Here is a 14350-nt window from a genome sequence, read left to right on the forward strand (position 1 = left end):
CGGTATACTATATAGTACAGTGGTTCGGAACCCTTTTGGACAGAAGAGCCATATTGGCCCAATATTTTCAAATGTAACTTCCGAAGAGCCATACATGTCATTCAACTGTTACATCACAATTGAACATCAGTGACGTATTGGTAGCACTAATATGTAGGATTCGTAGTGTGCGCCATATTTTTCTGCCCACGTGGGTAGGTAGAGCCACATATGATCGGTGCATGGTCCCGGAAGCAGTACATAACCACCGCGTGATGCGTCAATGACGTGGGGTTAGGGGAGGCAAGTGAGGCAGTGCCTCAGATGTCGTCAGGGATGAGTGAAGGAAAATTGTGAATCCTTCAATGGATATTGGTATCTTCTGTCGATGTTTATGAATGACCAGATTTTGAACATTTTTATTCCTAAAATGACGGAATTTTCATGCTTATAGACACTTACGTGACCTTTGACACGAACGAATCAGGTTGCAGTAGGATGTAAACAAAGAACAAGCCCGGGCAAGCTTACTATGAGCTCTTATGGAAAAGGGTTGAAAAATATAGGTTTTTAGCAAAATTACATTGAATTGGGAATAGCTGGCTTTGGTGAATGGTAATAACGTAGAGCTAGTATGTATATGCAGTGTTATAACCTACAATAAGCATGAATGATGGCAAGCACGCATCAGCATGGTATGTCCAAATGAATGAATTTCTGACAACTTTTCGGATGAAGCAACTATTGCTGTATTATCCTTAGTCGTATACTATAGGATTGTTGTAGCGAATAGAGTGTATTAGAGGAATATTGAGTCAGGATATGTGTGGTATCCATTATGTGGCGTTATATGCGTTCTATTTATGGAATCGACATTTGTATATAGTAGTCTACAGTCTGTATCATTATCTAGCAAATTACTGTTACACTGGACACTTGTCTGCATATTCAATGATCATATTAATATGATATATGTTAGGCAACATGATCTGTTCCCGGCTGAAATCGTCATTTTTTGTTCTAGCTCGTGTATTGAATCTATCAGGATAAACACTGTGCTAATAGCCTGCGTAACATGGAGATGGCTACCCAGACCTTTCCTGGTGTGCGCTTTTACCTTTCCCAGAGCCAATGACATGCATGGAAGAATGTAAAATCTGGATAAAGGCATGTGGACTTCCTTGTAGTCATCTGAATTCTCATTTTATTAAGAAAATGACATATCTATTATTGTACCAAAAATATTGAATCGTGACATAATCTAGAATCTAGATCAGTGGTTCCCAACATGGGCGATTTGGCGGTCTAGGGGGGGGCGAAAATGACGAAGGGGGCGACAGGGGGGCGAAAATGGACAAAGGGGGCGAAAATAGCGAAGGGGCGATTCGGGGGGGCGATGACGCGTCAAAACGGCTGACATTTTTTCAATTTTTTTTTTATTTTTAGTCAACCCACGGAAATTTAGTTACAAAAGTGTGTCAAATTAGACATCGAGCCGAAAATTTGACGCTTTTTTTTACTCAACCTGCCGATGATTACAGGTTTGTATGCCCAATTTTCGGTACACAAAATTTGGGGGGCGATGATCGGTATTGACCTTGAAAAGGGGGCGATAGGTCAAAAAGGTTGGGAACCACTGATCTAGATGAAACAATTCTGTGTTTCAAAATGAGTCCAATCTGAAATGCAGTCACACTTGATGCCACAATCGACTTGGTGTGTCTCGTTTTATTCCACTCCAGTTTTGTTGCTTGATGGTGTGTAATGTATTGAAATTGTTGAAAACAATGTATTCAATAATGAGACGAATAGTTGAAATTGGTAGCGGTGATACGTTGTACGAGTCGGACGAGTACGCCTTGATAGGTGCCTGCACAGCAGTATTGCTCTGTAAAATAAACATATTATATATTTTGTGCAGGCTTGATGGATATCTTTTATGAAGCTGCAGAAAGAGGAAGTCGATGGATAAAACGCAAGAAAATCAAATTTCTGGAAGAAGCATAGAAGCACAAAACAGTAAACTCGTCCAGGAAAATTACAAATTGACGGACAATTATTGCTAGTGAAGTTCAGTTCTCAGAGGAGCATCATAATGTCAAAAGATGCGGAGAAGCTGAAATTTTATGCTAGACTACATTAAATTCTTTCTGAATTGCCCGACTTATCCTACTGACGTCAAATTTATAGTATTGCTGTAAGCATAGTATTTAACCATTGGGTCAGCCATATGTAACTGCTTCATTAAATCGCGATTTGGCCATGTAGATATGTGGTTCTTGAAAATGCACCATTTGCATTCATTCATGATTTCTCAAATCTAGAATGATTATTGACTGTCAATAAATCACATACAACTTTGAAAGGATTGATGGATTGTGGTACACTTACTTTTGTGCAGGAACTATTTACAGGGAGCATTTCAGATCGAAATATTAGTTAAATATGTGGATTCGACAAGAAATGTAAGAAAATGACTGTCAATAAATCACATACAACTTTGAAAGGATTGATGGATTGTGGTACACTTACTTTTGTGCAGGAACTATTTACAGGGAGCATTTCAGATCGAAATATTAGTTAAATATGTGGATTCGACAAGAAATGTAAGAAAATGATGGAGTTCAGCTATGGTGAGCCAGGCAATGCTATCATGGCAGAAAAGGGATTCACCATTGAGTCTGAAATCAAGAAATTGAATCTAGATTTAAATATTCCTGCACGTGATTTACACACCGTCAAATGCCTGAGCCAGACTGTTCCACAACAAGAAAGATGGCGAGAGAACGTATTCATATTGAACAGCTGATCGGAAGAATCAAGGAGTATAAAATTTTGTCTGGTGTCATACTATGCAGCATTGTGTATCACAACTAACCAAATATATATGGACTAATTGCATACTCTAATTCAAGATTGAAAATTAAAAATGAATGACGCAACATATTCGGCAATTGTGCAAATTCAGTTCCATTGTCAATATCGTAATGCCTAATAGCATGCTACGGATCGTAATTGCGCGGTGCCATGGTCAGTCTGTACCAACAGTGCATGTCTAGATATTCCAGTGGTGTGTATTATTGAAGCTCATTTAGATGCCCAATTTGTTGAATGAACAATTCTCCAGATGAAAATGTTCTAGGATTATTTGTGTTTGATGGAATGTTATAAAACTGAAGACACCAGATACACCAAAATCTACCTTGAGGCAGGAGTTGATCGGTTGCGAGTACGGTGGAGAGATTGCTTGTCAATCACGATGGAGCTCACTGATGCTGATGCAAATCACAATGTAGTCCTTTTAGCTTCAGGTGCTGGATTGTCTTAATCAATGCATATGCATGAGAGCATATATCAGAACCTAATATGAAAATAAATCATGGTTAAAATATCTATTGAAGGAGTCTCTGAAAAATGTCTTTTTCCTTACTTACCCTGTCTTACAAGTGCAAGACGAATCAATAATGGATTTTCCGAGAACGTGTATTTCCATTGAGTGTGTTATCTCACTTTTCCGCAAGTTGCTATAACATTGGCTGTTCACTAGAATATTGCTTCTAAAAAGAGTGGATTGTCTCCTCAATCTTTATCCCTAAATCGTGTGCATAGCGCTCCATGAAATACTTCGTAGCTTTCTCCGCGGTGTTAGAAGAAGATGCTGTTCCACTCAAATCCATAAATTCGATAGAATCTCCATAGCTTTCAAGTTTCATAATCAATACACAAAAATTGTGATGTGTGGCAGCAGCTATATTTTATAGTATATATATTTCTGAACATGAGATATGCTTGAAAATTTTGCTCGAGACCTGGAGCCTATGAAATCGTCAAAATATGCATTACCACAATCCTATAGTATAGTATACAACAATCGTCGCCTAATCAGAAAAGTTGTCAAAAACCCGTGCATTTGGACACAGCACGCTGGTGCGTACTTGCCACCATTCATGTTCATCCTAGATTAAAAGCTGCAACCACATACTAGCTCTACGCTATTACTATTCATTAAGGCCAGTCATCCCCAATTCAACGTAATCTTGCTTAAAACCTTCATTTTTCAACCTTTTTCCATAAGAGCTCATAGTAAGCTTGCCCGGGCTTGTTCTTTGTTTACATCCTGCTGCAACATGATTGGTTCGTGTCAAAGGTCACGTAAGTCCTTGACTCATTTCTGTAACTTGTGTTTTCTTTTTTTTTCATTAGCCTGCTATTATTTTGTCGGGGGTTGGTACTCAAATTGAAGTAATAGCAATAATTACGTTGAAACGGAATCGCCCGATGGCACGATGCGCGAAGAAAATGTTCGGACTGAAGTAATCCACGTTTTTCTTTAGTTTGTGGTCTGATAAGTGTGATCTTGACGATAGTCTAGAGCAGTGGTTCTCAAGCTTTTTCACTGTGGGAGCCATTTTATGAACCTCAACTCTGTCGGGAGCCGCATGATGGCACGAATAACGTAATTTATTGAGAATAGAAAAATATCATCAAAAATGGTATCAACGAAATGGTGTACGGCTAAAATAGCGACGGCCTTAATAGCGACGGCCAAAACACCGACTGGCCACAACAGCGACGGCCATAACAGCGACGGCCAAAACCGCGATTGGCTCAAACAGCGACGGCCAAAACAAATACGACAATTTCCCCAGACGACACTGTGACAGCGGGCACTCCCCATACGGACAACTTCCGAAACGACGTTACCCAGCCACGTCCCTTCACCGATGGTATACCGAGGTATACCATTCACCGTTGAAGCCGATTGCGGATGATTTACAATTTACATTCTTCCAGATAGTAAATAGATAGTGATCACCACAGATTTAGCGTCACAACATGTTTATTGAGACTTAATCCACAATCTTTCTGAGTTCCGAGAGCATGTGAATTGAGTTTGGATGAACAAGGCGTGACGCTAAATCTGTGGTGATCACTATCTATTTTGCAACTTAGTGCGAAACTTGAAATTGAATTTGATTTTTCACAAGTTTGTCATAACGAGGTTTCATCGTGGAGGAAGCTGTGCACAAGAGCTGTTTCAGATGACGATCAGTCAATCGGTTGCGATATTTGCTTTTGATCCTCACTAATTTGCTGAAAAGGGCTTCACATACATAGGTTGAACCGAACATGCAGGCATTCTTCGATGCGTTAGCTATCAGGTTGGGGTATTTTTCTTCAGGAACAGCACCCCAAAATTCAAGGAGTCCATTGCTTTGAAACAACAGTCGCAATTCTATATCGGACTGCAAGTCCAGCAGTTCCATCTGAAAAATATCAGGGGCAGTGGCGGCATCTACTGCCATTGGGTTTGAAAATATATTCATCAGGGGTACGGAATGATGCATTCCCTCTATTCGACGTTTAAACCCGTCAATCAAGGTACTAATAACCTGGTCATATGTTTTGAATGATCCATTCTGTCGGTGGTTTGAAAGCGTTACAAAATGTGTCGTAACACCCTCCTCTAGGTGCTTTCTCCAAAGACACAATTTCTCAATGAAACCAGACACTGTCCCGTACCAGGCGTGACAGAGCTTGTTATTTCCTTGTAAGTTCCGATTTAGTGACGACAGGTGTGAGGTAATATCCACCATGAACGCCAAGTCAGCAACCCAGTGTTCGTTTCCCAACTGAGGGATGTCTTTCTTTCCTTCGACAAATATTTTAATCTCAGGAAGTAGCGCGTAAAATCTTTTGAGGCATGCAGCTCGGCTTAGCCATCGTACAGCGGTGAACATGATCAAGTCTCCATGGTCAGCATCAATATCGGTGAGAAAAGCCTTGAATTTTCGATGGTTAAGTGCGTTTGCTCGAATCCAATTTACGGTCGATATTACTATATCTGTCACATTGGACATCTTTAATGATTTAGCAACAAGACTTTCCTGGTGTATAATGCAGTGTTGCCAAGTCACAGCGTCAAGATTCTGTTCAGCACGCCATTTGTTGACGAGTCCTTGAAGACCTAGATTTTTGCCGAGCATTGCTGGGCAGCCATCTGTCGCCAATGAATATAATTTCGATGGGTCTAAATGCGCTTCTTGAAGAGTAGCATGAAATTCACGAAACATGTCGGTTCCCTTCGTTGTGCCATGAATAGATCGCAAAGTAAGAAACTCCTCGCAAATCTTGAAATCTGGCATGACTCCCCGGATGAATACAGCTAATTGCTCTATGTCGGTAATGTCGTTAGTGCTGTCAAGAGCAAGCGAGTAGTAAGAAAAATCTTGCGACTTGTGAATAAGTTGCTCATGCAGATCTTGGGATATGCAATCGACACGACGCGTTACTGTATCATTGCTAAGCTGCAATTTTTTAGCTTTCTGCTGAATGGCAGGAGAACAATTGTCTTCGGTAAACAAAACAATAGCCTGCTTCGTAATTTCGCCATCAGAATATGGCTTCATATTGCTGGCCAATAGATGACTGATCTTATATGATGTTATTGTTACCTCTTCGGGTTCTTTTTTTTTTAAAAACATTTTTCCTTGTTTGCTACGCTCTGCTTTCAGACATTCTAACTTCCGTTTCCTTGATTCACCTTGATAGACGTCGTATTTTCCCGCATGTGTTTTATAATGCCTCTTAACGTTGAAAGATTTTACACCGTTTATTATTATAGGGCACAGAAGGCATTTCGCTTTGCCGTTTTCCTCAATTTGAAAATACGCCTCTTCCCATTCACTTTGAAAGGCCCGATTTTCTTGCACAAGGGTGCGAGATTTCTTTGCAGGTTGATCTGAACCTGACATTATCATTGAACCAAAGTCTCCGATATTTTCTAACGCTATCAAGATAAAAGCAAAGAGTAAGAAAATAAAGTACCTGCAGTTACCCCAAACGTTGATTGTCTTATTGACCGAGTCTCTTGTCACCCGTATTCTAATATGAGCCGCCGTCTCGAGCGAAATAAACTTCGCCCGTCTCATTACAGACACCTGATTAGGCTTAGGTCAGACGGTCAGAGCCTTCAGTAAAGCAGTAAAGGTTCGGATTTAAAGCCTACCGAAATTACTATCGGTAATGTTACGTCACAACCCGTACAACTTGTATTACGTAGGATTCTATTGTGATCAGGGAATGACCTTCGCGTCAGTAAACGTGAACATAAACGTACATTTGTTGTGTTGAAGGCGCGATTTATTTATGATCATGAATAATTAGAATTTCCGTAGAAGCATCAATGATTTCACATCGTTAGTGAGAGCCGCACGGAGAGCAGTCGAGAGCCGCATGCGGCTCGGAGAGCCGCGGTTGAGAATCACTGGTCTAGAGTCTAGACCAGTGGTTCCCAACCTTTTTGTCTTCATTCCCCACTTCACATTTTTTCCGAGCCTTAATTCCCCACCAGGACCGTAACAACACCTCGTCAGCCCCGCCAAAAAAACGTTGATCTTGGGCCCCCACAGGGTGATAAACTCCCTCAGTCCCGCTGAGCCTGTACGCTTTTTCCCCGCTACTTATCAGCTACATTGGGTATAATGTTTAGTGCGTCACCTTATGTGGACTAAACGCGCGAAGCGCAAAAAATTTGTATATAGTACGTGTTTGAATCGGTAAATATGATAGGGAATTGCACATATTTTGTGATCAATTTTTTAACCCCTCTCTGCTCACGTAATCAGATTTACCCGTAGAGCTGAGTGAGGTGTGTTAGAAAAGGTAGGACCCCGAAATAAGAATTAAATATTTTCAGGCGGACCCGTTGGTATATTGACTTCATTGCATTATGCTATTTCGTGACCTCCTTTATCTGCTGTCAAAAGATAAGGAATCGCTCAAACTAAAAAGCACACACGATTTCAAATTGGTATTGCTTTACTGGTAAATAATTTTTCCCTGCGAGATGGCATTTGCCCTGTGGGGTTCGAATCGCCAGGACAGGAACACTCGGCGCCAGCCATTTACCCGCCTATGGACAATTAAGCATATATGTATACTCTATATATATCGAAGTTTTCGGTCACCACAAGGCCATTCCTTCTAGGCCAAGATCTTCTCGCTGCTCATCGTTCTAGCACACCTCTCTAAGTTGCATTTTACATGGCCTTGGTGCGTTGTGGCGCAGTAATGGCCGACGCCGAAGTCTCCATTTCTATAAATTTTACGTATTTTCGTGGGGGAAGGGTACCGAAGGGGAATAATCGAATATTCGTCAAAAAGTAAATCGCGCACCCAGCGCGAAAATTGTTTGATAAAGTGGCATACATTTCGAAAAAAATACTTTAATTTATGATAATTCACGAAATAATTTTGGGCCTCTTCGAGCTTGCCCCCGCCCCCCGAATTGAGGGGTTTGAGGTGCGGCAGTTACGATCCTGCTCCCCACTACCCAGCACTTTTGTCATCACAGAGCAGCTATTTGCTGGTTTGACTACACAAGACACACGACCACCAGTACGCAAGACAATCGCCTTTAACTGCAACATAAAACGTATTGTGAACCGATACCAGTAACGTTCAAAATTTCGCGAAAGCGGTATTTCACGTCAAACTAGTCGTGCTGGATGCGTTTGTGACGCCATGATTGGCCATCCAGAGTAGAAATGAGGTTTTGTGAACGACACGCAATATAATTTTCGATACATACATTCCAGAGCAGTTTACTGGTAACGGTAATTGCGCATGTGTCTCCGTGAATATGTAGACTGTCCTGTATATGATTTTAAACAAATGAGTCTATTCCCCACCAGAAATCATTGAATTCCCCACCAGTGGGGAATTCCCCACCTTTTGGGAACCACTGGTCTAGACCGTGTGGCACAAACAAGGCTGGAGATGTATCATCACATGCCTTATTTGATCATGTAAATACGATTGCGAAATAAATGCGCACTGTGTTTGGCACAAATAGATAGGCGAATATCACTTTCACCCGCACTTACGTAATGATAATCGACTCGTTCGTGAATCGCGTAAGGCCGGACTTTGTTCAATACTGCGTGTGTGAATTATATGTATAAAGAACAGTGATGTAATTACCCGTATAGTTATGGGGATGTCTGAAGGTCAATACCCCCTCCCCTCCCCCAGTAGTTGTACTGCCCACCCTATGGGGGCTCAAGACTATCGTTTTCGGGGGGTGTTCCTTGAACTCATCAAATATTTTCTCTATTCTCTACTAGTTGCTGACGATTACCCCTGACGAGTGTCAGCCGAAAATATTCGGGTTCATTTCAATATGAATATACTATTTAATCATCAAATATTTGCTCCCGTATTTTTTTTTATGCCACGTCACTGATACCGACCATATATAAATGATGATGCAAAACTACCGCATTAAATCTCTTATGTATCTACAGGGTTATGGGAAACCTATATCATCCATTCGGTATTTCCTGGTCGGCATCGGGAAAAAATACGAACATAAACCTCAATTTATAACATAACTTCCATAGCTTTTGACGAAAACAAATATATAATAAAGACTGAACCTCCAACCAAATCCTTAGCTGACATACTTCAATCAAACTTGAAGTCGAGCTTCTCGAACTCGACATTTGCCAATGTATAATATCGACTGAACCTCCAACCAAATCCTTAGCTCACATACTTCAATCAAACTTAAAGTCGAGCTTCTCGAACTCGACATTTGCCAATTCGCCAAACAAGTTCAAAGACTGCAACCCTAAACATGCACTTAGTTTTCCCGATTATCGAAACTGCAACCCTGCAGACCGCCTATACCTCTCAACACATTCTGTCTTGCGTCATCCGTTGATAATTCTACTGTCTACTATCCATCGTTTGGTTAATTTAGTGCCCATGGCTTTATTTCATCAGTGGCAGTATAAAAGTTATTGGAAATATACGTACAAAACAGGAAAGTATGGCGACGCGCGTTTTCGTTGGCAGTGTTTCAAACATAAGGCACAATACGATTTCACGAGGCATCCGTCTTTAAACGTTATTTCAAATACTTCACAAACGTAAAAAAACAGCTGTAAACAGACAGCCAAAGCAATAGGAACGAATACGGCTCACATATACCCAAAGCGGTAAGGATGATAACATATGACAATGTGCGGTAAATAAAATATGCAGCGCAGAAGTCACGCTACGAACGAATTCAGGAGTTGGCTGGCGTACCGTGTCTTATCGGTCTGTCATAAAATCAAAATCTGGTACAAAATGGTGTCGGATACATGATTGTGTTTGCGAAAATTCGAGGTGAGATATACTGCATCTTCGTCTTGGTCTGCGCGCTTTGCTCAGTGCGGCATCATCTGAAGAAACTTATCTTCTTCCTCAAGCGTGCGCAGCATCGAGCTCATGCTGTTGAGAGCCATGTTGGATGAGGGGTTAGTGTCCCAGCAGTCCTGCAACGCCATCTGCTCGTTGATTTCCTGCTGCTGTAAACTCGCGCTGTATGGCTTTTGCAAGGTCGGCGTTGCTGGAAACGTGTGATCAGATGTGGTCAAAGTAGTCAGCGTAGATACGCAAGTAGAAGTCGAAGTGATGCCGTAACTTTCTACTTCATTACAAGTAGAAGTAGCGATTTCGAAGACGTGTCATATCTACTTCAAGTGGATTTGCAAAAAGTCTCAAAAGCACTAAAGTAAGTAGTCTCTAAAAGTATATCTGGTCGAGGGTTCGCATACCTTTAGCAGTTAATGGTTAATCGGTGTTTGATACTATCGAAATAACATGATGCATCTTCACGACTAACGTGTGATGACTGATGGTGCTACAAATATGTACGTACATTGTACATTGCACAATCTTGTAACGCACATTTAGCACACGCAAAAGTGACAGAAACTTATCTCAAACCGCTCGCTACTTTTCAAAATCCAAATCTTAAAAAGTAAGTAGTTTTTCCTAAAAAAAGCGTTCAAGTATAGAACTGGGAGTACTCTGAAACATAATCCCTTTTGAGTAATTAGTGCGAGTAGGTGAAAGCCACTTGAGTACTTCGAAAGAGTAGTAATTGGTATTTCGTTAACGCCTCTGCGTACGATTGAACTTAGTGCCGCGTTGTATAGTCGGTTGAGAGAATTCTTACCGAGTCTTGTCGAGAGACCGGACATGGACGGCAGCGTGACGTCAGTATTCGTAGTGCCGCTCATCGCGTCGAAGTTGTCTTCGATCTCGGTAACCGGTTTCCGGAGTTCGGGCTCTGTGAGTGAAGCGGAGATCAAATTTTGTGATTCGGATATCGTTACGGATTTGAGATTTCGTAACGTGTTCACTGTTCAAATCCGTAATTACTCGACTATTTTACAAAATCGCGTGGAAGTTTACAATGATTTAAAAATTTCATGTCCAAGTCCCAACCAGTTTCGCACAATTCGTATCCGTATCAATTCCAGATCCCGTCAAAATCTTTCACTCCATATTATTCTCGAATCCAAATTGATATCACTGGCCTGGTGTATACACTATACACAATAATTGAACTTCTCGACAACAAAGGATTACCGAAGGAGTGACCCATTTTGTGTCCTTATTTAAGGCAAGTTTGTGCTTAGCAATGGGCCGTGATTAGGGGTGGGAGAAATTGATGACTTTTTTGAGACATATCAATTTATTAATTTCGCGGTTTGTTTGGCTGCCTTAGTTTTCAATCGATGTCGATGGCAACCAAGGCTATAAAGCAGTGCTTCTTAACCTTGCCTCCAGCGCCCCCAGGGGGCGATTTGGATTTTAAAGGGGGCAGAAACGCTTAGGGGGAGATATGGGGGCGCTGGGATCAAGGGGGAGGTACGGGCGCGCTGAAGAAAAATAGCTTCGCGGTAGATGGTGTACTAGTAGGACTTCTCATTAATGAGTTTTCAGTGCAAACTAACATTCGACAAAACATGTCGAATTTCGGAAAGTTTTGGTCGCGCTCCGCGACGATGCTTGCAATATGTTTTAGTAAATGTAGTGGCTCATTATAATTCATGTAAAATGAATTGCGCGTACTTTTAGATCGTAGATTTCCTGTATTGAAATTCGCAGATATGAATTCGGGATGTGTACTAGTGTACATCTGATTCAAACCAGATGGTATGAGCCCATACCCGATGGTTGTTGTGATCACCTTGATTCGACTCCGAATATACCACATACAATTATTATATCGTTTATTAGTCGAGTGGTCCTCGGGGTGATTGAAGCGCGAAATATTTTAAATAATATTGTCTCAACTCGAGAAGACCGACCGGACTTTGACTTATTATCAGGGCCGTAACTGCCGCACCCCAAACCCATTCATTAATGGGGGGAGCTCGAAGGAGGCCCAAAATTATTTCGGTGAATGAACATAAATTTTACATAATTTTTTGACAATTCATGCAACTTTCTTCAATTTTTTTGGCGATGCGCGCGATTTCACGTTGCCAAATTATTTATTATTGGGTACCCTTCCTCCACGACAAAATACGCATGACTTACAGAAACTAGAAACAGAAATTTCGGCGTCGGCCATTACCATGCCACGATGCACGAATACATATGAAGTTTGGCCACACATGGGACTCCGAGAAGTGTGCCAAAGAGATCGTCAGCGAGAAAACATTAGCCGAAAAGGATTGCCCTTATGTTGACCGTAAACCTCGATAAAAATATGTCAAATTTTCCATAGGTGCTTAAATGGCTCGTTCCAAATAATCCTGTCGTGGCAATCTGAACGCCATAGGACAAATAACTTTCCTCAGAAAAAAACTATTTGCTAGTGAAGAATACCAATTTTGAATCATGTGCTCCTTTTAGTTTAGTACGTTTATGCGATTTCAATATCTTTTGACTATATATCGGACAGGAGGTTACAAAATAACAACATGTTAAGAAGCAATTGTACCAACATGCCCTACCAATTATGTTTAATTAATAATTACGTGCCCTATATTTTCCAAGACAACACCTCACTTAGCGCCACTATTTCATCTACGCTGCGGGCGTGCGCAATTGCGCAGTGCTGACACTGTCTCTGCGCTCAGAAGCTCTAAGCTGCGCATAAGAGAGCCGGAGTAATGACCTTTTGTCAACACCACAAAACTATCGAGGAAAGTGGGTATTTTGGCAGTCCAATCAAAGTCATGACCTTTTTTTCAGTCGTTACGCACTGACGTCCAAAGGACCGCGCAGTGAGTTGGTGAGAGCGCGAATATTAGTGAAAAATTAGAGGGAACATTGCTCAGCGCTGCCGGTAATTCTGATTACGTGGGCTGAGAGGTTAAATAGCGATATAATGCAATTACCAATATTCTTGAACAATTCGTTCATGTATTATATAAAATCGTCGCGCCCGGGGCGACCAGGTCATATAAACTTTGCTCAACATCGGAATCTCGCGACGGGGGTCTTGCGGGCGAAGCCCCACCCCGAAGTTTGGTATATCCCCCTGTGGTGGGAACAAGGCCAACGTTTTTTAACGGTGCTGACGTAGTGCTGTTACGGCCCTGCCTCATACTCTTTGCTTTATTACAGACTTTGAATAATGGGGTGGGGGTGGGGCTAGCGCATGTCAATTTTTGAAATTGGGCACTGGAGGGAAAAGGTTAATAACCACTGCCGTAAAGCTATCGATGCGATTAACCTACAGTCTTGACCTACCTCCGTTGTCAGGGCCATCTGGTCCGGTGGTGCTGTCTGCGGGCATTTTCATCGAGCTCCGATTCTAAATCAAATGGCGTAAACGGATTAGGAAACAGTTCACGTGACTATTGCGCGCTATCACGTACCTTATTGCTGTCGTCAAAGCTGCCGGACACATGCAACGGCGGTATGCTGTCGATAAATTCCTGCTGGAGATATGTGTCGGGAATCTGAGAGTGCAAAAGTCGTATAAGAAATGGTCGCTCAAAGTACTTTTGCTCAAGATATGCACAAATTGCACATGACGCCGACGCCAAGCCATCGTCAATTAATATAAATTAGGACGAAACGTTTACTGTAGTTGAAATTTTCGAAATGATGAATTTCGGAAAAACGCTGTACGACAAGGAAATATCAAGGGCAGGAATGTATACGTCCGTAATGTGAAGACACAATTTGGGTAAAGTCGCTTTCCTATTGCTGTGACAATCTCTAGTAAGAAGGACGCGTCCATCTTTCATAATTACAGCATTGTAGCGTGATCAGTGAATTTCGATGTTGTTAATCTCCCGTTTTCAAAGAAGTTTGGGAGCAAACACTTTTCTGCTGGCGTTTATCCGAAATTGCGTCTGTTATCTAATATTTTATAAATTCCGAATTCAATTTTGTTGTTTGGGCAAACCCGACGAAAGCGTATCGAGTTCATTGAAATCGGATTCGGTCGCAGGCAAAATTTCGACCGTGAAAGAGGTCACAACTCGCCCATTAAAAAGATGATTGGCAATTACGAAGTTTTGTTCGATACGACATATACACGTGAACCCAGAGGTGGTCAGTAACGAAG

At 41.5% G+C, this 14350-nt stretch overlaps 1 protein-coding gene and 1 long non-coding RNA gene across 3 annotated transcripts in view; both read right to left on the bottom strand.

Annotated features, from left to right (window-relative positions):
- Nucleotides 1-1583: 1583 nt before the first annotated feature.
- Nucleotides 1584-4101, bottom strand: LOC145433561 (uncharacterized). The gene is made up of 3 exons (XR_013913136.1): nt 3414-4101; nt 3182-3340; nt 1584-1867 (listed from the first exon to the last, which is right to left on the bottom strand). It is a non-coding gene; the product is annotated as an uncharacterized LOC145433561 (long non-coding RNA).
- Nucleotides 4102-9731: 5630 nt separating this feature from the next.
- LOC145433574 (transcriptional activator GLI3-like) overlaps nt 9732-14350 on the bottom strand; it is a 34889-nt gene continuing 30270 nt past the window's right edge. For both annotated transcript variants that reach the window (XM_080310704.1, XM_080310705.1), the window contains 4 exons: nt 13653-13736; nt 13525-13588; nt 10991-11104; nt 9732-10378 (listed from right to left, as the gene is read on the bottom strand). In XM_080310704.1, coding sequence (XP_080166830.1) covers nt 10197-10378; nt 10991-11104; nt 13525-13588; nt 13653-13736 — 444 coding nt within the window. In that variant the 3' untranslated portion in view covers nt 9732-10196. The remainder of the gene's footprint in view (nt 10379-10990; nt 11105-13524; nt 13589-13652; nt 13737-14350) is intronic.

Source organism: Botryllus schlosseri, chromosome 2 (assembly GCF_051294905.1).
Source record: "Botryllus schlosseri isolate E-star chromosome 2, Bs_hap1, whole genome shotgun sequence".
Classification (NCBI taxonomy): domain Eukaryota; kingdom Metazoa; phylum Chordata; class Ascidiacea; order Stolidobranchia; family Styelidae; genus Botryllus; species Botryllus schlosseri.